The sequence below is a fragment of the Hypomesus nipponensis genome, chromosome 12, assembly GCF_054491055.1.
Source record: "Hypomesus nipponensis isolate SF chromosome 12, ASM5449105v1, whole genome shotgun sequence".
NCBI lineage: Eukaryota > Metazoa > Chordata > Actinopteri > Osmeriformes > Osmeridae > Hypomesus > Hypomesus nipponensis.
In genome coordinates, this window is record NC_140372.1 from 2,380,927 (window position 1) to 2,403,934 (window position 23,008).

The window sequence follows — 23,008 nt, forward strand, 5'->3', positions numbered from 1 at the left end:
TTTTTATGCGGCAGTATCAATCAATATGCTATTGGCGCTATGGCACGAAGTCAAACGACCGTGGATGGCTTGGCGGCGGCGAACAGCACAGATTAGATTCCTTCACCGGAATACTAATTCAAATGTTGTTATTCTGGATTGTTGTGATTAAGACTCCATTCCCCAAAGGTCCTGCGGTGTGAACACACATTACCGCTACCCGCCGGTCTCATCCGTCGTACCCCAGAGAGGATAGCTGTTGTGTCGAATCAACACCTGATAGCCCCCAGCGATAAGTAACCTTGTGTAATGAGATGTGGACGCAGGTTAGGCCTAGCCTGCTTGCCTTAAGTCTTCTAGGCAGTCTATGCCTTTATACGAACCATTTTCACCACTTTCATTAATCTAAGGAAATAGGCTAGATCGTTGGGGCTTCCACACAAGGTACGAATTAAACGATAGCCAACGTATACAAAGTGGTGGCGCTCTGGCTTCTGAAAGCGTTCAGGAATTATAGTTAGGCCTATGTTAATGAAGCGTATTCTGTTTATTGAAAAAAAACACACATAAAAATAGAACATTTAACACTGGTTGTTAAGAAAACGTATTTTTACGAAAAACAGTACATTGCATTTGCCGTACAATGGTAGGGTAGGCCCCAATCTTTTTTTTGGACAATCAAATATTTTTACCTCCTAATAGACCAACTGCGAAACTTGTTTTCCAGCATCCTCGGAAAATGAAATCCTAACAAACTCAACATTGAAGTTGTGTTGCAATTTTCCTGTTGTTATGGATTATGCATGCCTATATTTGGTGAGATACGACACAGCAAGAGGAATAAAATGTATGTAAAAAAACAAAACAGCCGCTGGCTTGTTTACCTACTTGACATTGTAATGACTGACTTTTTAAACAGTCTTAGAGACAAGGAAGGAGGATATGGAAACTGAGAGAAAGTAGACAATCATCAGACCTCAGCGCTCACTGGCGTATCACTGAAATCCCTAAAATGGTTCTTGGCTATGTTGTTATTTTTCTAAATTCTGTCAATTCGAAACATTGAACAATTAGAACGCAAACGATTTAAACGTAAACATACTCAATTCAATTTATCTGTCAATAGTATCATTCACCTAAGTGTTTGTAACATTGAAACTCAATATATATATACAATATATATATATATATATATATATATATATATATATATATATATATATCTGACAACTTAAAAAAAGAGAAGATTATAAGACATTGAGCTTGATGACCAAAACCAATAACTCAGTAAACCTCTTCTAGGTTCACCCACTTTCACCCTTCACAGCAAGACTCAAGCTGCAAAAATAAATACAACAGATCCGACTGGAGGGGAAGAGCATTTCCTGGTTCCGTTTCCTTCTCTTGATTGGTTACCATCCCTTTGAGCAGTTAGCTGATTGGTGCCCCCGTGGTGACTAGTTTGTAATAGGCCCCCTTGAGGGACATGAGGTGGTCATGTGATCCCTGCTCCATGAGGAAGCCTCGCGACATGACGGCGATGATGTCAGAGTTCTGGATGGTGGAGAGGCGGTGAGCGATGACGATACAGGTTCGGCCCTCCCTAGCTTTGTCCAGGGCGTCTTGCACCGTCTGTAACACACACACACACACACACCGTCTTTCCAATAGCTCAGCAAAGAGCGATGCATGTCCTGTGGTATCGTTTCCAGAGCATTTACTGTAAGTAGCTACAATGGCAGCAGCCATAATAACCAACAGTGAATCTCAACCGCCTCTTATACTTTGAATGTGTTCAAAACGATCAATACATTTTGTAGTATTTGATTTAAACAATAACACATTCATTCGGCGGGCGCTTTAATCCATAGCTGCTTACAAAGGGAACCTGGAACCCCTTGAGGTATACCGATCGTCACTCCAATGTTGCTGTTTGAGGAGGGTGGTATGTTGCTGTTTGAGGAGGTGGTATGTTGCTGTTTGAGGAGGTGGTATGTGGCGTTTGAGGAGGTGGTATGTGGCGTTTGAGGAGGTGGTATGTGGCGTTAGTGAGGGCTGGTATGTGGTGTTTGAGGAGGGTGGTATGTGGCGTTTGAGGAGGTGGTATGTGGTGTTAGTGAGGGCTGGTACCTTCTCGCTCTCAGTGTCCAGGGCGGAGGTGGCCTCGTCCAGGAGCAGGATCTTGGGGTCCCGGATGATGGCCCTGGCGATGGCGATGCGCTGCTTCTGACCGCGGGACAGCTGGGAACCCTGCAAGCCCACGTTGGTGTCGTACTTCTGAGGACGGGAACATCAACAGGGGGAGTCAGGTGGCTGAGCGGTTAGGGAATCGGGCTATTAATCAGAAAGTTGCCAGTTTGATTCCCGGCCGTGCAAAATGACGTTGTGTCCTTGGGCAAGGCACTTCACCCTACTTGTCTCGGGGGGAATGTCCCTGTACTTACTGTAAGTCGCTCTGGATAAGAGCGTCTGATAAATGACTAAATGTAAATCAACACTGAGAGGAGACGGTGCCTTCATTCAGCAGATTATGTTTTTCCTCAGGCAGTGTTTCTAAACCCTGGTCCTCAGGGTCCCCTGTCCTGCCTGTTCTATACATTCCCCTGCTCCGACACTCCTGATTTCTAATGAACGGGTCGTTAGCTAGTTAACGAGCGGCTGGTGCGTACCTCTGGCAGCGACATCACAAAGTCGTGGAGCTGGGCTTTCTTGGCGGCGGAGATCACATCGTTCATGCCCACTTCTCTCAGGTTGTCTCCATACTTGATGTTTTCACCGATGCTGCAGTCGAACAGGATGGGCTCCTGGGACACTATGCCGATCTTGGAGCGCAAGAACTGGACATTGACGCGCGTCGAATCATGACCGTCGATGAGCTGAGAGCAGACGCAGGGAGATGGAAGGGTTAGGGTCGAGCTGAGAGCAGACGCAGGGAGATGGAAGGGTTAGGGTCGAGCTGAGAGCAGACGCAGGGAGATGGAAGGGTTAGGGTCGAGCTGAGAGCAGACGCAGGGAGATGGAAGGGTTAGGGTCGAGCTGAGAGCAGACGCAGGGAGATGGAAGGGTTAGGGTCGAGCTGAGAGCAGACGCAGGGAGATGGAAGGGTTAGGGTCGAGCTGAGAGCAGACGCAGGGAGATGGAAGGGTTAGGGTCGAGCTGAGAGCAGACGCAGGGAGATGGAAGGGTTAGGGTCGAGCTGAGAGCAGACGCAGGGAGATGGAAGGGTTAGGGTCGAGCTGAGAGGAGACGCAGGGAGATGGAAGGGTTAGGGTCGAGCTGAGAGCAGACGCAGGGAGATGGAAGGGTTAGGGTCGAGCTGAGAGCAGACGCAGGGAGATGGAAGGGTTAGGGTCGAGCTGAGAGCAGACGCAGGGAGATGGAAGGGTTAGGGTCGAGCTGAGAGCAGACGCAGGGAGATGGAAGGGTTAGGGTCGAGCTGAGAGCAGACGCAGGGAGATGGAAGGGTTAGGGTCGAGCTGAGAGCAGACGCAGGGAGATGGAAGGGTTAGGGTCGAGCTGAGAGCAGACGCAGGGAGATGGAAGGGTTAGGGTCGAGCTGAGAGCAGACGCAGGGAGATGGAAGGGTTAGGGTCGAGCTGAGAGCAGACGCAGGGAGATGGAAGGGTTAGGGTCGAGCTGAGAGCAGACGCAGGGAGATGGAAGGGTTAGGGTCGAGCTGAGAGCAGACGCAGGAAGATGGAAGGGTTAGGGTCGAGCTGAGAGCAGACGCAGGAAGATGGAAGGGTTAGGGTCGAGCTGCCTTGGGTTTGCATTTACGGGGTGTGTGTGTTTGTGCGTGTGTGTTGTAACAGAACCGTGTATTTCAGTGTGTGTGTGTGTGTGTACACACTTTACATGCATGTCTGTTTGTGAGTCTCCAGATGGTTGTGTGTGTGTGTGTGTGTGTGTGTTAATATGCACATCTGCACGTGAGAATCTCCAGCTGCGCGTTGCCGCGGCGACGGCCTGACTCACCACCTTGCCCTGGTCAGGGTCGTAGAACCTCTCCAGCAGCTGGACGCTGGTGCTCTTCCCACAGCCGCTGCTGCCCACGAACGCCAGAGTCTGGCCAGGCTTCACCGACACGCTCAGCCCGTTCAGCACCTGGATGTCTGGTCTGGTGGGGTACGTGAAATTGCAGTCGATGAACTCCAGGTCGCCTTTGAAGTTATCCTGGCGAATGAGAGAGAGAAAAGAAGGAAGAGGAGTCATAGAAAAATAAGAGTGTTTCAAAACTTCTTCTTCTGCATCTTTCTCCCCCGGCTCCCCAAAATGTGTACTCCAGGCCCCAAGATCCAGATCAAACAGGATAGTAGGGTTTCTGTGGGGCTCTGTCTGACGTGGGCCCTCGTCCTAATCTCCCTCCCCCCATTACGCACCCACTTGTCCCCGCCCTGGCTGTACACGCTGATGGTGGGCACGCGGTCCAGCAGCTGAAAGAAGCGAGCGGCGGAGATCTTAGCCTTGGCGTAGTCTGGTGTGTAGGAGGACGCCCGGCCCAGCGCTGTGCCGCTGGTCACGATGGCAGAGATCACCCTGGAGCAGGAACACAGGGAATAGTTAACAGACAGGGAAACAGACACAGTAGACAGACAGGTAAACAGAAACAGTAAACAGACAGACAGACAGACAGACAGGTAAACAGAGACAGTAGACAGACAGGTAAACAGAGACAGTAGACAGACAGGTAAACAGAGACAGTAGACAGACAGGTAAATAGAGACAGAAGACAGACAGGTAAACAGACAGACAGGTAAACAGAGACAGAAGACAGACAGGTAAACAGAGACAGTAGACAGACAGACAGGTAAACAGACAGACAGGTAAACAGAGACAGACAACAGACAGGTAAACAGAGACAGTAAACAGACAGACAGGTAAACAGAGACAGAAGACAGACAGGTAAACAGAGACAGAAGACAGACAGACAGGTAAACAGACACAGTAGACAGACAGACAGTAAACAGACAGACAGGTAAACAGACAGACAGGCTCACCTGAACACCAGGCTGAAGTGCAGGCCCTCCTGCTTGACGAGGTAGCCTCCGAACCTGTAGGAGGCAGAGTTGGCCATGAAGACGACGCACTGGGCGAAGCCGTAGCAGGCTCCGTACACCCGGGCTTTCTTCAGGGCGGCCTGGTAAGGGCTCTCCAGCTGGGCCTCGTACATCTGGACGAAGCTCCTCTCCTTCCCCAGACCAGCGATGGTGCGGATGTTGTTGAGAGCCTCGCCCGAGATCTGGCATCGAGAGACAGGAATGAGCTGAAACCGAACGGACTCTGGAACAGTCGGAGTGATGTGATTAGCGAGCAAAGACAACTAATGACATGTAATGGTGTGTGTGGGTGTGCCTGTGTGTGTGTGCCTGTGTGTGTGTGTGTGTGTGTGTAGCCCACCCTCCCGGCTGTCTCCATGGCTTGCTTGTCCTGCTTAGCGAAGCCGGTCAGCATGCGGGCCTGGAAGCCTCCGGACAGAGCCAGGAACGGCAGGAAGCACATGATCACCAGGCTGAGCTTCCAGCTGAAGTAGAAGGAGATGATGACCGCCACCCCGATGTTGGTCATGGAGTTGACGATCATGCCAATCTGGGAGCCAGTAGCCTGCAGGAGGAGGAGGAGGAACAACTCGTCATCAAGAGTTTGCAGGTTCAAACCCCCCCCCCTGCACATGGCTTTAGATAGAAGCATCTGCTAAATGCATACGTCATTATCACAACAGAGAGAGGAAGGAGAGAAGCTAATTCCACTACAACATTTGTCAACCAAAAACACATCCATGTGACGGGGTGCAGGGGGGTTCAGGAGGGTTCAGGAGGGTTCAGGAGGGTGCAGGAGGGTTCAGGAGGGTGCAGGAGGGTTCAGGAGGGTGCAGGAGGGTTCTGGAGGGTTCAGTGGGGTTCAGGAGGGTTCAGGAGGGCGTAGGAGGGTGCAGGGGGGTTCAGGAGGGTTCAGGGGGGTTCAGGAGGGTTCAGGAGGGTTCAGGAGGGTTCAGGAGGGCATCCACACTCACCCCCTGGACCTGGGAGGCGTCTGTGGCCAGGCGTGTGGTCAGCGCCCCGGGGCTGTTCCTGTGGTCGTCGAACCAGCCCACCTCCTGACCCAGCATGGCGTGGAAGCCCAGCCTCCTCAGCCGGCTGGTCAGCAGCTCCCCCGACTTGGAGAAGGCATAGCCCTGCAGACACACACAGGAACACAGAGTCACACGCACGTGGTAGTCATCATCACCATCACCATGGAAACAGAGGAAGAGCCCAGGATGTACCTGAAGCATCTGTGTAAAGAAGGAGACCACGCCCACAACCACGAAGAACATGCAGATCCCATCGATCTCCTTCTTCTGAGCCACCGGGTCTAACACGGAGAACGTCTACACACACAGGTACACAGACACACACACACACACACAGGTACACGCACACACACAGACAAACACAGACAGACACACGCAAACAATGTTGAGCCCACATCACATTCTCCAGGAGTTTTGTGTGAGAAAACCTTCACGTTGACCACGACTCTGTCTCTCTCTCACAGCCACACCCACGCAGCATACCGCCAGGATCTGGCTGAAGAGCAGAGAGTACACAGGGTTGACCCCTCCGTTGATGGCGGCTCCGATGGTGCCCACCACCATGTAGGGCCACTCTGCGGCGTTGTACTTCAGGATCCTGGCCACTGGAGCCGGCTCCACGTGCTCCTCCTCCTCCTCCTCCACCACGGCACTCTGAACACACACACACACACATGATTATGCATACACACACATACAAATGCAGACACACAAGCACACACAATCACACAAGCACACACACACACATGCATACAAATACAGACATAAAATACATGTATATAATGACATATATATAATTGCATTCATACATGCTCACAGTGCCCAGAAATAGATCCTAAATAAGGACCTCCATCAGCAGTGTGCACAGGCGTGACCTCACGAGGAGAGAGGGCGATCACACACACGTCACAGTGTTTGACAGGAGGCGACTGACCTACATGGCCACACGGTCAGTGATCCCCAGCTCTCACACACACACTCTCTCACACACACACACTCATTCTAGGTTACCTAATTCTAGGTTTGGATTATTCTTATCGGTTTAGATCAGCTGTTAGAGATGGCAAGGAGGAGCAGGGCACCTAACATGCCTGTACTTTTCCAAACTGGCAACACAGACAAATACACACACACTGACCATCTTCATATCGCCCTGGGAGACAGAGTAGGCCCTGGGGCCCAGCTCAGCGGCGATGGGCATGGAGGCCTCTGGGACGAGGCTGGACAGCTGGGAGCGGGACCTCTGGCGGATGGAGGCTCTGAGGGGGACAGATCACCATCAGATCAACACGCAGCACAACGCTCTGACACAAAATGGCTGCCAAACGTGACTGGTTTCCATTCAGTGGTAACGAGGCCCCATAATGGCTGCCAAAACACAACACAAGTAGAATCCTCCCAAGGAAGGAGAGCTGGGTTCTAGAATGTTCAAGCGAGGCTGTGATGTGGTGCTGTGGTGGCTGAAGGGAGATGTAGTTCCTTGGTACCTGAAGCTGGTTCGGTAGCTTCCTGCCCTGGAGAGACTCTTTTTCTCCTCCTGGCGGGCTGCCTCGCTGTCGGCCACTGTCACAACACAGAGGTCAGAGGTCACTGTCACAACACAGAGGTCAGAGGTCACTGTCACAACACAGAGGTCAGAGGTCACTGTCACATCACATCACTGTCACATCACACACACTGCTGCGGTCTAGCAGGGAGACGCCACAACATGCAGCCATCCAGAGAGCTGCTCTTGTACATGTACTGTATGGATGCTTGTGTTTTTATTCATCTTTACATAAAAAATGTATATTTACATAAAAAATGTATATTTACATAAAAAATGCATATTTACATGAAAAATGCATCTTTACATAAAAATGCATTCTTTAATAAAAAATAATTTTTTGGATGAAAAGGTGAGGAGGGGGGGGAGTGGTGTGGAGGGGTGTGGAGGGTGAGGAGGGGTGAGGAGGGTGAGGAGGGGTCAGGAGGGTGAGGAGGGGTCAGGAGGGTGAGGAGGGGTCAGGAGGGTGTGGAGGCGTACTTTGGCGAGCCTTCTGGTTGAGGGCCTTGTCTCCCTGGCTCTGCAGGGTGACCAGGGTGAAGTAGACCCCCTTCCTGTCCAGCAGCTCGTGGTGCTTGCCCCGCTCCACGGCCCGTCCGTGCTCGAAGCCCACGATCACGTCTGCGTTCTTGATGGTGGACAGGCGGTGGGCGATGGAGATGGTGGTGCGCCCCATACGGACCTGGACACACATCCAGAACCACGGTTGAAAGATTTGGGGGATTTGTGCAGGAGGTTTCTTTGCTTTGAAACTTCAAAAAGTGACAGATCAGGCTGTCTCACCCTAACCTTTACGTTAACCCTCACCTCCCCTCCCAGGTGTGTCTCACCTTATCCAGGGCCTCCTGCACCACGGCCTCACTCTCGTTGTCCAGGGCTGAGGTGGCCATGTCCAGCAGCAGGATCCGGGGGTTCCTCACCAGCGCCCGGGCGATGGCGATGCGCTGCTTCTGCCCTCCACTCATCTGCCCTCCGCCCTCGCCCACCATCGTGTCAAACTTCTACGTGAGCAGAGACCAGGGTTTCCTCTGGTGAGCTTCAGTACCTGTGCTACCTGTGCTAGTGTCTGTGTATCTACACCTCTTATGTATTAGGTTGGTTTATCCACCGGGAAAGTAACATGCTTTGTATGTCGATTAACCTCGAGGATTATTTATGTCAAGTCTGTGTTTTAGGTGAACTACATTTTAAAAGGCTGTTCAACCTAACTAAAGTGCTGTTGTCTCCACCTACCTGTGGCAGGTCCTGGATGAAGTTGTAGGCGTTGGCTTCCTTGGCTGCCATGACGATGTCGTCCATGGAGACTCCAGGGCGACCGTAGCGGATGTTCTCCGCGATCGTGGTGGCAAACAGGACGGGCTCCTGCTCCACGATGCCGATGAGGGAGCGCAGCCATTGGATGTGGAGGCCTCTGATGTCATGACCATCCAGGGTCACCTGGAGCAGAAGAAGAAAACAAACAACGTCGACAACATTTTTTTTTTTACCCAAATTGTTGGTCTACTTGTATATATACCCTAAAAGAAACAGGCGTTTGGACTGCATAGATAGAGTTATGTTGTATCCTGGTGTCCATGGCTAGCTAGACGTACCATGCCCTCTTTGGGGTCGTAGAAGCGTTGGATGAGCTGAACAGCTGTGCTCTTTCCCGCTCCGCTGGGGCCCACAAAGGCTGTCGTCTCCCCAGACTTCACCGCTACGCTCAGCTGGGCCAGGATCTGAGACACGTCACATCAGATCAGATGGCTTCACAGAGTCTTAGAGAACTGCATCGAAACTAATCTAAACTCTCAAGGAAGACAAGGAAAAAACCCCAGGAAAGATTTTAATAAAAAACATTTGAGAAACCCTCCTCCAGAGAGGACTGACAGACATCCACTTGTCTGGCTTTTTATAAGTCACATACGACAAGAATCTAAAGCAGAACCACCCCATGTTTCAATTTTTACATGTTAAATATGAATTGATTCTAAAGCGGAAGCCATGACTGTCACTGATGATGTCACTGACGACGTCACTGATGATGTCACGTCTCGTGAGAACAGTGAGACGAGGGTTAGATCTGAGAGAGACAGAGGTGATGAGAAGCGGGTGTACCTTGACCTCCGGTCTGGACGGGTAGTGAAAGGTCACGTTGTGAAACTCAATGTCTCCCTTGACCTTGTCCAGTTTGTACCCTGCTTCCGAAAAACAGTCAATCTCTGGCTCCTGCCACACAGAGACAAACAGACAAATGAATAATCAAGTTTAAACAACGTGGAGCGATGGAGAATACACCTACATTCAGACATTATAAAAAAAAACAGGAGAATGTAGAATTTAAAAAAACACAAAAAAACAGGAAGGGTACAGCTCTGTGGTATAGAATACGACGACAGATCAAGAGGTCGCAGGTTCAAATTTCCCTGGAGGGTCAAAGTGTGATGAACATGAATGTAAGGGTTCCCACCCGGTCGATGGTCTCGAAGATGATGGTGGCCGCGCCCCTCCCGGAGGCAAAGGCCTCCAGACAGGGAGAGGCCTGGCCCAGGTTCAGAGCTGCTATCAGCACGCCGAAGAACACCTGCAAGGAGACACATCCAGGATTACTACCACACACTTCTTTATTTTGTAAGATATATTTTTAGAGGCACTTCTGCCTTTAGTATTTAGAGAGAGAGAGAGAGAGAGAGAGAGAGAGAGAGAGAGAGAGAGAGAGAGAGAGAGAGAGAGAGAGACATGCAGCTAAGGGCTCAGGCCGGATCTTAAACCAGGCCGCTGCAGTAAGGCCTTAGCCTACATGGTATACACTCTAATCCGGTAGCAGGGTTTAGTGTAAGGTGTGTTACCTGTAGCAGGGTATACTGGGGGGATGGTGTTACCTGTAGCAGGGTATACTGGGGGAAGGTGTTACCTGTAGCAGGGTGCCAGGTGTGTACTCCCCAGAGTCCACCACCAGACTGGAGCCGTACCAGAAGGCCAGAGCGTAGCACAGGAAGATGATGAACCACATGTAGCCTGTGAAGAACCCCATGATCAGCCCCTTCCTGATGCCCCAGCGCTGCGCCGACAGCAGGTTCCTGTCATACCTGGGTGACAGACGGAGGGGGTCAAAGGCCAGAGACAGAGGATTTTACACAGATGAAGGTGAGAGTGAAGTTCTGACCCAGCCGTACCTCTCCACTTCCTTCTTCTCCCCTCCGAAGGCCGCCACAGTCCTGATGGAGGACAGGACCTCATCGGCCACGGCCCCCGCCTTGGCGTACGCCTGCAGCTCCTGACCTGTTAGCTTGGCCACGAACTAGGAGCAGAACAGGAGAGTTAGGGAGGAGGAGAGGAGAGGGGGGAGGAGCAGAACAGGAGAGTTAGGGAGGAGGAGAGGAGAGGGGGGAGGAGCAGACAGGAGAGTTAGGGAGGAGGAGAGGAGAGGGGGGAGGGGAGCACAGCACAGTGTGGGTCTTACCAGAGCCATGAGAGCAGCCCCTACACCAATCAGAGGACTGGCTGCGATGATGACCAGGGTGAGCTTCCATCCCTTCACGAAGCCCATGAGGAAGCCGCATACGAAGGTGGTGAAGCGCTGGATGAAGATGCTCACCTGGTCCGCGATCGCATCGTTTATCTTATTGATGTCGCTGTAATGCAGCAGGACCAAAACAAACAAGTCTGTGTTTGATAGTATTCATGTCACTTAAACAAAGTTCTGGGTAGTGTACTATGTCATGTATTCATGTATTCGGCAGGCACTTCTATCCTAAGCGCTGTACAGGCAGGAGTTTGAACCTGCCAACTCTTGGTCAACTTTACAACTCTAGCACTACGCTCCGGGACCCCTCCCCCTCCTCTCGTGCATTAAGGTTCCATGAACTACTGTGTAACTACTGCAGAGGGGTCACTGGTTCAGTGTGTTTCTTTGGACGAATGTGAGTGTATAGTGTGTAGTAAATAAACACATTATAATCATGATGCTTGTTCCTTTTCTTCATGTGTTCTACTCACTCTGACATGCGGGTGTTCAACTCTCCCACGGAGTTGCAGTCAAACCAGCCAATCTCCATCCTCATCACCTTACTGAAGTACATCTTCCTGATGATCTGGATCTGTCTGGCTGCAGACGACACCCAGAGGGAGATCTGCCAATCAGAGCACAGGGAATCCATTCAGACCGCTCCGTTCTGCCACTCAAAGCACTCGAACACGATAAGGCGCAGGCAAAAAGGACCCAGAGGCTGTTTTGTCACACCAGAGAATATCTGGAGAATCTCTATTGACAGGCACAGACAACATTATTTGCGACAAAATCCATTTTGAGGTACGTGTCTGTCAGGCTTACCTGAAGGTAACCCAGTAAGAAAACAGCCGTTCCTATGGCAACGTAGTAGTAGGCGAAATTGGTCATCTCATATTCAATATCCAGGAGCCTGTAAACAAACGACAGAAAGGCATTAGACGAAACAACAGGAAATAAACCCTGATAGCTTTCGTTCAACGGGCGCTTCAGAAAAGCTCTCAAAAACAGACAAACATTTTCATTCTTTTATTCATCTGGCACCATTTCTAGTTCTCCATCAAGACAACAAGACTTCGATCTCAACAGAGACCCTCTCAGTCTCCCTGAGAGGCCTAGAGATCTCTCCAAGTCAGCCAACCCCAGCTTACCCACACGATCGACCTCCCTTTGACTGGTTCAGTTGGGCCCAACTGGACTGGTTCCCATCCCACACCCCGGTCTGGTTCAGGAAGTTCATCCCCATCTGGTTGAAGTGGTCGGTGTGGTTGTGGGCATCCGGGCTGGTGTAGTTCTGCCTCAACTGGATGGTGTTGTTGACGCACTCGTTCCTGGGGTCGCTCAGCTCTGTTAGCTCAATGTCGTAGTCAATGAAGGTGTCGGTCAGCATGCCGAACACCAGCAGCATGAGGGGTTGGGCGGAGCCATGGAGCACCGCGCAGAACCCGCCCAGCGTCATCATCAGAACCTCCCTGCAGCTGGCAAAGCGGAACTGTGGACATACAGTCACACACACAGTCACACACATAGACACGTACACATATGTGCACATCCAGAGACACACACAGACACATCCTTTACATGAGGAAACACACGTCTGAACACAAAATAACCAATTGAAAACAAAACTCAAATACTTTGAAGAACAGCAAGTTTCAAAGATGGATTCAAAGTTTTACCAGCTGGAAGAAGCCAACTCTGATAGCAGCTGTTTCATCCTGGCCCGAAGACCTGAAACAATGTTACAAATATGAATATGTACAAAGTTCCCAAACAGGAACATTTGTATAAGGCAGGGTAGGAGTGAAGTACAGCTCACTTTGTGTCCTGTTTTGGGGATGTCATGGACCTGCACGATGACAGAAAGAACTGAATGTGAAACGATGTTGTTTTATGTTCTTGTGTTTCTCACTATGTATGACAAACGGAAATCTGTGATGAATACTTTCATACTTACAAGTAGGAGCCATTTGTTTCTGTAATGTGTTGACCATACATTAGACACATTTAATTTATGAACAATCATTACTGGGGAACAGCAATATTTTAAATATACAAATAAATGCAATCATACCTTCGTCAGATAAATCGTAGCCGTTATTTTCGAGTCCGAGTTTTTTGATGCTGCGTAATTTCACAGATCCAGGCATCTTGGATTGTCTGGAAATCATGCAAAGAGACGAAAATGTAAATTCGCAGAACAGTCATATACAGACCATTAACTGAACATTTAAACAGCAGCAACTTAACATTTATAGAAGACTTGAATGTCAAGTTAGACCAAAATCATAAACATAATCACTGAAGTAATAAAAACAGATAAACTCACCCACCTGTGTCTGAACACAACCGCTCAACGAATATAATATCTGGAGCGATGTCTTGGATCCCAGCCAATTTGGGCAGAGCCAAAAAATTCTTAAATTCAATCCAAAACTTTAAACGTTGGCCTCATTCTAGAGGTAGGCCATTGACACTGTAACAACCCCTCCAGGTATTAGCTGGACAACACACACAGTGTCCGGATGAGGTGGTTTTGTTCTCGGGGGCGTTCGAGCCAGTGTCACTTAAGGCTTGTTGAGGCCTTTATTCCGGGGACACGTGCATGCATAACTGGAATTTGGGGTCACGCGATTCGTTTGGAGGTAAGTGTCCTGCGGGTTTGTTGCCAAAGAGGCCAATGAACCCGCTATGTAAAGAATAGCAGGGACAACTACCGGGCAAACACATACCTGTCTCTGACACTGTAACCAAGTAAACAGCTGCAAACCACACTGAAATATGTTTTGATAAATCATTTTAGCTGCGGGGTTCCTCTGCTTCAGGAGAGCCGTCAGATTGTCTGCCTACACTTCAAAAGCAACTGCAACAAAGAGTATTTAATAGACCTACAGTAGGCCTACCTAACACAGGACATAAAATCCGTTGAAGTATTCTGTGTTGTCACGGGTACAAAGCCGGATCTACCATATGGGCAATCAGCGGTCCATGGGCTAAGAGGGGCCCTCCGTGATCGGAGAATTGTGTTTTATTTTTATTTATTTTTGACGACAGAAAAACAGTCTACACAAGGCTTTGGTCGTCGACCTTGATAATTATCCAATCAGAATAAAATAAAAGTTGATTACAAAAAATTAAGTATGATGTGGTGGGGCATGATCAGCTTCTGTGCCCAGGGGCCCTTTGGAGTACTAATCTGGCCTTGCACGGGTATCATGAATGTGGGTAGAAAATAGAGGCAAACTCATGCAGTTCCAACACTGAGTAGATTACTGCCTGTACTGGTGACCTGTTGTCAGGACCTGTTGAAAATGGTGCAATCAGTACAATTTGTTAGTTACAAGTCAAAATCGTTAATTTATTATTTGTGAGGAATGTACACATTAGGTTTTTATGAAAGTGAACGAGTTGGATTTAAACACAAATAAACACTAATAATAAACAGCATAGTCTCAGAGTTGAGGAACGCTCCAAACATCCCCGAGGTCATTGCTCTCAGTGTTGCTCATGTCAAACTGCTCTGACTGCTTTCCAGCATCTGAGACGCTCTTTAAAACATTATCAAGTCTGCACGTGGTTTGTGTGAGTAGCAGCATTTACGCAAACATTTCCTCACACAAACGGATTCTGTTTGACATTTTACACTTGAACATGAATATTAATTGTATTTCCATTTATTTATTTTTGTGGAAAATGCAACAACAACAAAAAAACTTTCGAAATGTTTTGTCACACACGAAACGACACAAAAACGTTTTTTTTTTTTACCTTTCCAAACTTTCTTTTCACATACACAGTGAAAGCAGAGTCTTTAAATGTAAAGGATAGGAGACAGGATGGCAGATGAGAAAGCCTGTAACAGAGGAAAGCAGAGCAGAGTAGATAGAGCACAATAGATATACAGTAGAGTCCTCATCAAGTAGGTACTCATCAATAATGCAAACCTTTTTTTTTTTCAAACCTTTTTTAGCAAGTGTTGTTTCAACCTTCAACCTTTCAAACTTCTTTCAAATCTTTTATGTAAAAAAAGAATTGTTACGTTTTTTATGTGAATGTGTTTGTTTTTCATATGCGTTGTCTAAGAACAGTCTAAATTAGGCTATTTCCTAAACGGCCTAATAGGAGACAGGCAACATTTACCAACCGCCTCGTAGGCCTACTGACCGATGTTAGTTTGTTACATTTTACATTCTATCTTAGCTTATATTATATACTAGCCTATATTAATTTAACTGACGTTTATATCTAAAGGGCGGTTTCGTGCGAGACGGGTTTATGGTTGTGTATTGTTGAGGTGTTTGACGTCATCTAGTGTTCGGTGTTTGTATGACAGTTTTTCTAAGAGGGTCTTGTGAAAACGTTTAGCGGTAAACGTCGGGATTTAATTGGCCAGATTTGACCATGTGATATCCTTACAATAACAAACTTGGGTACTTGAGTTTAACCAACAGGATAACTATTTCCTTGTTGGGAAACGACGACACAGTTATCAGGTAATTATAAAACATTCTGTTGACTGATTTGATTTGCTAACTAGCAGACAACGGTCGGTCCTATTGTCCCAACTAAGTCGTTGCGTTGTAGTCTTAATAGTTCAAAAATCGTAGTGGTTTGACATCTTAAGAAACTTGAAGCGTCTAATACACGCACATCATGTTTTCAAAGGTTTTGCCTTTGTTTTTGTGCAATGTGTAATTTGTAGTTGAATCGTGTGCAAAATAATTATTTTATTTCACTTTAAAAAGTAAGATTATTTAGCTTACTTTTTAATAAGGCTAGTTGTGTTATTTTTTATAATCTGCTAATGCATGTCATTATTTCAAGACGTTCAGATTTTGACCTTAGCAAACGTAGTTATGCGTTGATCATTGACAAAGAGCAGTTTCATCAGATAGCGTACCCCAGTTTGCACTTTGAAATTGACACAACTTCTGATATTCACTCAGCCTTGGGCATTCTGTCTGATAGCTGCTACTTTGCATCCTGCAAGTGTTTTGGAACCCAGGGATTATCACAAAACAGATTCAGCCCTGCGAGTTCCTAACAGGCGTTAGGTTTCAGTTTGATTGTGGGTCGTTGATCTCCAGAGCCAGTCCTCTCCACGTCCAGACATGTACCTGTTCCTACTGGGCCTGGTGGTGTTCTTCTACCTGTACCGCTGGGCCAGGGAGATCCCTCGAGTCTCCGACAAATCAGACAAGTACGTCTACATCACAGGATGTGACTCGGGCTTCGGGAACCTCCTGGCCAGACACCTGGACAAGCTGGGCTTCAGTGTGATCGCTGCCTGCTTCACGGAGAAGGGCGAGGAGGATCTGAGGAAGGCCTGCTCCGAGCGCTTGACCACCGCTCACCTGGACGTCACCAAGAACGACAGCATCAGCAAAGTGGCAGCCTTCATCCAAGACAAGGTCGGGGCGAGGGGTGAGTAGGTTTTGTTGTGCTGGGTTAGGATCACATACATATTAACTATACCCAGAAGCTGCACTTGGATTAGGTGTAAAGATTAAGCAGCTGTCAGATGTTAAGTAAATATACCTGATTTTATGAATCCAGTGTTATCCTATGGATTTTTACGTAGAGAAACTGTTAATAATTACTTAACACACTCAGACATGGACACAATGCGTTTATCTAGCAGAAGGGTTTCATACTAAGCAGTATACAGGGGTGGTTTCGAACCTGTGACCTCTTGAACTACAGCCAAATCCTCCACACACACACACACACACACACACTGAGCTACACCCATCCCCTTGGATCAGGTTAACCCTAACTGGATGACCTTTGACCCCCAGGATTGTGGGCCGTGGTGAACAACGCGGGCGTGGCCGTGCCCTCCGCTCCCTGTGATTGGCTGACCATCGACGACTACAAGTCCATGCTGGAGGTGAACCTGCACGGTGTCATCGCCGTGACGCTGAGTGTGCTGCCACTCATTAAGAAGGCCCAGGGTCGCGTGGTGAACGTGGCGAGCGTGTTCGGCAGGATCAGTCCGGTCGGAGGGCCGTATACTGTCTCCAAATACGGGGTGGAGGCCTTCAACGACAGCCTCAGGTACTTACACACTGCAGGCTTCTTAAAAAGAAGAAACATTTTTACTTTTTAGGGTATATTTTCATGTGTTTACGTAGATTCACACGTGGTCTGGTAATGTTCACACTGCTGTTGTTTGTTCCAGCCTGCGACTCTGAATTCTTGCAAGCATCTGAGATGTGTTTTTGTTTTTCTTAGTCAGTCTTGTTCCAGCATTTGTTTGAAGTGATATAAAGATCAGTTGTATGTAGGATCTGGGCCTAGCCAGGGAGGAGAGTGAGCTAAGACAGCCAGCAATGACAGGTGACAGCCTGCAGGTTTTGGAAGCGCGTCTGAAAGAGAGACAGTGAGTTGTAACACAGTGTATTAAATTATGTATTTTTTAGGTTGAACATGAAACCTTTTGGGGTGAAAGTCCTGTGTATCGAGCCTGGCTTCTTCAAGACCACGGTGACGGACTCTGAGGTGCTGGGGCGCAGCGTCAAGAAACTGTGGGACAAACTTCCTCAGGAGCTCAAAGACGAATATGGACACGATTATCTGGACAAGGGTAAAGTGTATCCTCCATGAAGGGTGGCTTTCTAACTCCCACAAAATTATTTAACAAAGCAGACCTCACATTTAGATAAAAAGAATAATAATAAAATGACAATGAAAATCTGCATTGTAAAAAAATCATTTGAAAAGGGTTCAACTCGATGGTACCCATTTAGCTAACCAGTATTATAGTACCCAAACATCTTCTCCTCTCGTCTTCTCCATCAGTGGAGGTGCTGATGAAGCAGAAACTGTCCCAGATGTCTGACGGGGACCTGATGAAGGTGGTCAGCTGTATGGAGCACGCCGTGTCTGCTTGTCACCCTCGCAAGCGCTACTCTCCTGGCTGGGACGCCAAATTCTTCTGGCTGCCCCTGTCCTACATGCCCACCATGGTGGCCGACTACCTGCTCCTCAAGGAAGCCATCCTACCCGCAAAGGCCGTCGCATAAAGGCCGGTTCACACTGCCCAAACAAGCCAACGGATGTCGGGTTGTGTTGGTTTGGTGTGATGTGTCTGTTGGTGTTTGTTGTTGGACAGCCGAGGGTAGAATGCTTTTGAATGTTTGGTGTTTTTTGGACATCGTTGGGTCAGTGTGAACTGGCCTTGACTCTGGCACTTGTCCTGTCGACTTCACGCTGTGAGCAGGAAGAGGCTTGAAAGCTGCAACTGCTTGTTTTGATCAAAACATTTTACACACCATTGCATGTCCTGCAGTGGATATTTTACCAGTGTCCTAGACATTCCTGTAGCCATTTGTAACTAGTTTTAGTAACAAAGACAGTAGACAACATTGTATCATGGTAAATCCATATACTGGCGTGTAACTAGTCCATAAAATAATACTCGAAGCCAAACGTTTTCTGTATTTTTTTTATGGGGTTGTGTAATTTGGAGGAGGAGGAGATTATCTCCAACCTTGTTTAAGATTGAGCCCACATAAACCTGAGAAACCCAAGGTCAAGAGATAATTTTACCTTAAACATGTTAAACTGTTAATGCACTGTCCTTGGTTTTACTGATATGGATTCTGAAAAAGTGAATCACCTTCAGTAATGGATAACCAATACACAATTTTAATAGAATAGATTTGTCAATATTTTCCTTAGGTAAATTATTACTGATGAGAGAAAATACATCTAACATAAGGTGACTAATGATCAGAAAGACAAGTTGAGAAATTGTGACAAGTGTCTAAAGGTCACAGTGTCTTGTCTTGCATTTCCTTTTAACAAGGACAGACACCAAACTAGTATATCTAAGAAATGTGTGTCTCAGTTCAGACAGACTTTGATAGATGTACACATTGTAAAATGTTATTTTACTTTCTTCTCTTTCTGTAAAATGTTATTTTACAATGCCTTTTATTCTATGAATGTGGAAACCCTGCCCCCCCCACACACACACACACACACACACACACAGAGACACACACACACACACACGGTTGCTAAAAGGACTAAGCAAAGGGAAGGACAGGAGCATTAACTGTTAACTTTACATGTAGTTTGTTTATGTGCTGTGAAAACTACAACTGCATTTTGATAGCATCCTGTCTTTCAGTTTACAGCATCCCATACACTTCACACAGTGTAAACAGCAACAAGGAGAGAAGAAAGAGAGAAAGAGAGAGTCAGATAGTGAAAGAGCGAGAGATGAATGGTGCTCTTGTTCCCTGTGTTAGCCTCTCACTTCCTCCTGTCCTCTGTCCAGGCATCGTAGGGTGCCTCTGAGGGGAGTGCTGCACGTCAGAACCCTTTCCTCTCCGCCCCAGCCGACGAGTGTGTGTTAGCAGCGAGGGCTTAGAAGCTACCCTCTTGTCAGCGCTAATCAGGCCCCTCACAGCAAGCCTGGACCTAGCAGCCAGGGGCAGCTGGGGAGAGAGCGTCCGGCTTCGGTGGCCATGGACACGGGCTTGTGCGTTCTGGAGCTCCTGGGAGTCTTGTTCTGCATCGGGGCCTGGCTGTGCTCGCTGGCCACCACCACCATGTCCACCTGGCTGACCCTGTCCACCGACCTGCTCCCAACAGAGAGCTATGAGCTGGGGCTGTGGAAGACGTGCGTGGTGCAGGACCTGGGGCTGACGGAGTGCCGGCCGTACGACAGCCTGCTGGGGCTGCCCCCGGACATCAAGCTGGCTCGCATCCTCATGTGCGTGACGCTGGCCACAGGGCTGCTGGCTCTGCTCCTTTCCCTCCCCGGGATCTACCTCATCAACAGCTGTGACGGCAGGCCGGAGGGGCTGAGGCTCAAGAGGACGCTGAAGATGCTGGGCGGGGTGCTGTGCTTGGTGGCCGGGGTGATGGGCCTGGTCCCCGTGTCTTACATCGCTCACCTGACCGTCCTGAGGTTCTTCGATGACTCGGTGCCGGCCGTGGTGCCGCGGTGGGAGTTTGGCGATGCCTTGTTCTGTGGCTGGACCGCGGCACTGCTGCATCTGGTGGCAGGGCTGCTGCTGGTCGCTTCCTGCGTGTGTCTGCAGGAGGAACGCTGTGCCCTGTCCGTTCCCCTGCAGAGGCTGGGGGGGCGAGCGGACAGTCAGGCCGCCCGTAGGAAGATACCTGAGTATGTTTGACCACCACATGTGGCCTCTCTCCTCTGTCTTTCTTTTCACCAAGGTGAAAGAAACGCTGCTTACTAACTTCCTATCACATGCTTGTCTAATTACGTTCGAGTATATTTGCTGGGACAATGCACACCGAGCTGCTATTGTAGATATATTCTCACTTTCATTTTTGTATTCTATCGCTCAAAATATCGGGGCAAATATATCAAATGGAAACTATTGATTTTGAACCACAGATAATTTGGTCCGTCGTTATATCAGTATTTTATGTGATCGTGTTTCCTCCGTTGTTAGAACTGAATATGTATGTAAACTCTATATTATAACAATATTGTACCGTAGGACACTTATATCACACTACTGTTCGCAATATATTTTACCTGTTCAACGTCTGCAAGCTACATTTTATTGCCAATGAATGTTGAGGAATCTCCTCCTATCAATACCACTTCCCCTGTCTCTGTTGACATCCTCGCGCAATAACAGTGGTGCCAGTGTTGGACACACGTAGGCTTGAATGGGATCTGTCACGGCAGTTTTATTACTTGTAAAGTTAATTATCTCTGTTACATCAGCACAGATTGTTTACTGTCAATCTCGTCTTGATATGAGTAATATTTAATTATCTAGCAAGGAATATGTTGATGATATTGGAAACGTCCCAATTAAGTAGAGGAACCTTTTATGCAAATAGCTTATTATTTTATGACTTGCTTTCAGCGGCTTATTGGTTGAAAAGGCAGTGAGTGTTTTGATGATTGATGATCTGATTACATCCATCTCATTGTTTCTGACCAAGGTGTCAACTTCACGTAAATTACTTTGATGCGCAATATCAAATACCCTGCATCATAGCCCACGTGAAGCTTTTTTATTTTGCACATTCGAAACTCATGCTAAATTCAGCTCATTTTCACAATCCTACACAGGTTACCAAAGATACTGTTATGAGATCTCGAATAAAGTTGTATTTATCAAATTAGACTATCAGTTTGTTTGAGCAATTCACTTCATCGGTTCATCACACCTTACAATTGTACAATTATTTTGCCATTCGCAGACGCTTTTATCCAAAGCGACATCAAACAGTGCCGTAGATAATCTAGGACAAGTAGTGCACAGTATTTTAACAGTTCTTGCCAAAGAACAGTTCGTATATTATTTTTCTTTACCAGACCCAGTGCAACACTAACATCACAAATAGCCTATAGGCTATGATGTTTGTGACCTATAATTCAGATTGGAGTTGACACATTGTCATAAACGAGCTCCCGTTCTGCACATGACCAGTTGTTCCTGGAGGCCTCCGGTTTGTCGGTGTGTGATGTGAGGTGACGGAGCCAGTCCAGCGGAAACACAGCTTATGTCTGAAGCCTGCTGGTCGCCTCTCCTGGCCTTGGACAAATATGTGCCTAATGGGCACCTCACCTCAAGGACTACACTGGAAGAATGTGTGACGCAGTGCTCACTAAACTCATTACTTTGGCAGTGTTACGCAGGCTCGATAAGGCCGTGTTTTGCTGAATGTTATTCTGTTTCTTGGTACATCTCGTCTTTTTACATTGTTGTAATTGCGGACATGCCTCTGTGTCCGTCCAATCCGGATCACTTCCGTCCACCGGCGCGGCGCCTGGACTTTGAAATGTTCCGCGCGCCACAGCCTGTGTCCATGTTGCCCCTTGAAAGATGCCTTTGTTGCTGCATCACAATGAAATCATTCTAGCTCGCGATGCTAATCTCAATATCTATCTCGAGCTGTGGTTTGGTTCACATCAGAGAAGCACATGGATCCGACCCTCTATGTTAAACAGTGTGTTTGGTTTGTCACGTTACTTTAACAATGAAAGTTAACATTAAGCCGTTTCAGATTCAACGACCGCACAAAGTCAGTTCTGTTCTACTACTGCCTGGTTTTCTTTGCGGCAAACCTTGCTCTGTCACATCACATGGAGGACCATTGTGGTGGTTTAGGGTCAAGGTTAAGGTCTAAAGGTCTGAGACGTTCAGGAGATTTCTGAATCCATGTATTCAGAGCTGTTATCTCTGAATCTATTCTCTCATTCCCAAACAGCAATCGGATGTCACAAGTATCACAAGTATTCAAATTAACAATGCTAATAAGCCGATGTTATGAATACATTTAGATGTATTTTACATCTATTTTACATTTTGCAAAGTATAGCCTTCCTCCATGAGTGTGCTGGGAGCCAAAACGTTCTCCACAAGCTTCTCAAACACAACCAGTGTAACTGGTACAACTAAACATAGTTCTGCAACCAGACCAGAAACCTCCCTGCTAGGGGGGAGGCAGGGGGGGTGCGGGGCGGGGGGAGGGGGTGCTAGACGTCATGTCCATGGGGACAGTCCCCATTGTTGTGTCCCCCTCCTGCTCCAGGAGGTATGCTGCCTCGGTATGGACCTGCCTGCCTCTTCACACCGCCTGCCTCTCTCTCCACACCACCTGCCTCTCTCTCCACACCGCCTGCCTCTCTCTCCACACCGCCTGCCTCCACTGGCCGCAGGAAGTCAGGGACATCAGAGGCTGCTAAGCAACCGCATCACTTCCTTCCTGGCTACCGTTCTGACGGCTGGTATCAGGTATGAAAAACTGGATGGTGCTGGAGGTGGACCAGAGACCTTTCTCTCGGTTCTTGCTGCACTACTGTACTTTGATTCAGTCCACTAATGGGACCCCTCTGCCCCCCCCTCTGCCCCCCCCTGCCACCCCTCTGCCCCCCTCTGCCCCCCCTCTGCCCCCCCCTGCCTCCCTCTCCTACTGAAGAGCA

General features: G+C 48.1%; 3 protein-coding genes and 1 long non-coding RNA gene across 5 annotated transcripts; 3 read left to right on the plus strand and 1 right to left on the minus strand.

The window, feature by feature from the left end:
* Window positions 1–507: 507 nt before the first annotated feature.
* Window positions 508–13,572, minus strand: abcb11b (ATP-binding cassette, sub-family B (MDR/TAP), member 11b). Of its 2 annotated transcripts, none has more exons than XM_084668686.1 (29): window positions 13,412–13,572; window positions 13,157–13,242; window positions 13,040–13,058; window positions 12,902–12,931; window positions 12,762–12,813; window positions 12,234–12,574; window positions 11,908–11,995; window positions 11,574–11,707; window positions 11,038–11,209; window positions 10,751–10,875; window positions 10,489–10,663; window positions 10,045–10,158; window positions 9,693–9,803; window positions 9,188–9,313; window positions 8,829–9,032; window positions 8,426–8,596; window positions 8,076–8,277; window positions 7,537–7,612; window positions 7,188–7,308; window positions 6,533–6,703; window positions 6,242–6,346; window positions 5,990–6,151; window positions 5,377–5,580; window positions 4,977–5,218; window positions 4,359–4,515; window positions 3,955–4,152; window positions 2,649–2,855; window positions 2,110–2,256; window positions 508–1,611 (listed from the first exon to the last, which is right to left on the minus strand). In XM_084668686.1, exons 2-29 carry the CDS (start codon window positions 13,230–13,232, stop codon window positions 1,411–1,413), a joined length of 4,131 nt encoding a protein of 1,376 aa, XP_084524812.1. In that variant the 5' UTR covers window positions 13,233–13,242; window positions 13,412–13,572; the 3' UTR covers window positions 508–1,410. The 2 variants fall into 2 exon arrangements, with proteins under 2 accessions (XP_084524812.1, XP_084524813.1); XM_084668687.1 differs by having other exon boundaries at window positions 13,416–13,561.
* A 66-nt stretch (window positions 13,573–13,638) lies between these two features.
* LOC146260641 (uncharacterized) lies at window positions 13,639–14,216 on the plus strand. The gene is made up of 2 exons (XR_014724823.1): window positions 13,639–13,727; window positions 13,886–14,216. It is a non-coding gene; the product is annotated as an uncharacterized LOC146260641 (long non-coding RNA).
* Window positions 14,217–15,421: 1,205 nt separating this feature from the next.
* Window positions 15,422–18,513, plus strand: LOC146260642 (retinol dehydrogenase 7-like). Its single transcript, XM_084668688.1, has 5 exons — window positions 15,422–15,575; window positions 16,170–16,506; window positions 16,881–17,139; window positions 17,505–17,668; window positions 17,884–18,513. Exons 2-5 carry the CDS (start codon window positions 16,194–16,196, stop codon window positions 18,105–18,107), a joined length of 960 nt encoding a protein of 319 aa, XP_084524814.1. The 5' UTR covers window positions 15,422–15,575; window positions 16,170–16,193; the 3' UTR covers window positions 18,108–18,513.
* Window positions 18,514–18,983: 470 nt separating this feature from the next.
* LOC146260643 (claudin-24) lies at window positions 18,984–21,195 on the plus strand. The gene has a single exon (XM_084668108.1). The coding sequence runs from the start codon at window positions 19,560–19,562 to the stop codon at window positions 20,229–20,231; it is 672 nt and encodes a 223-aa protein (XP_084524234.1). The 5' UTR covers window positions 18,984–19,559; the 3' UTR covers window positions 20,232–21,195.
* Window positions 21,196–23,008: the final 1,813 nt, after the last annotated feature.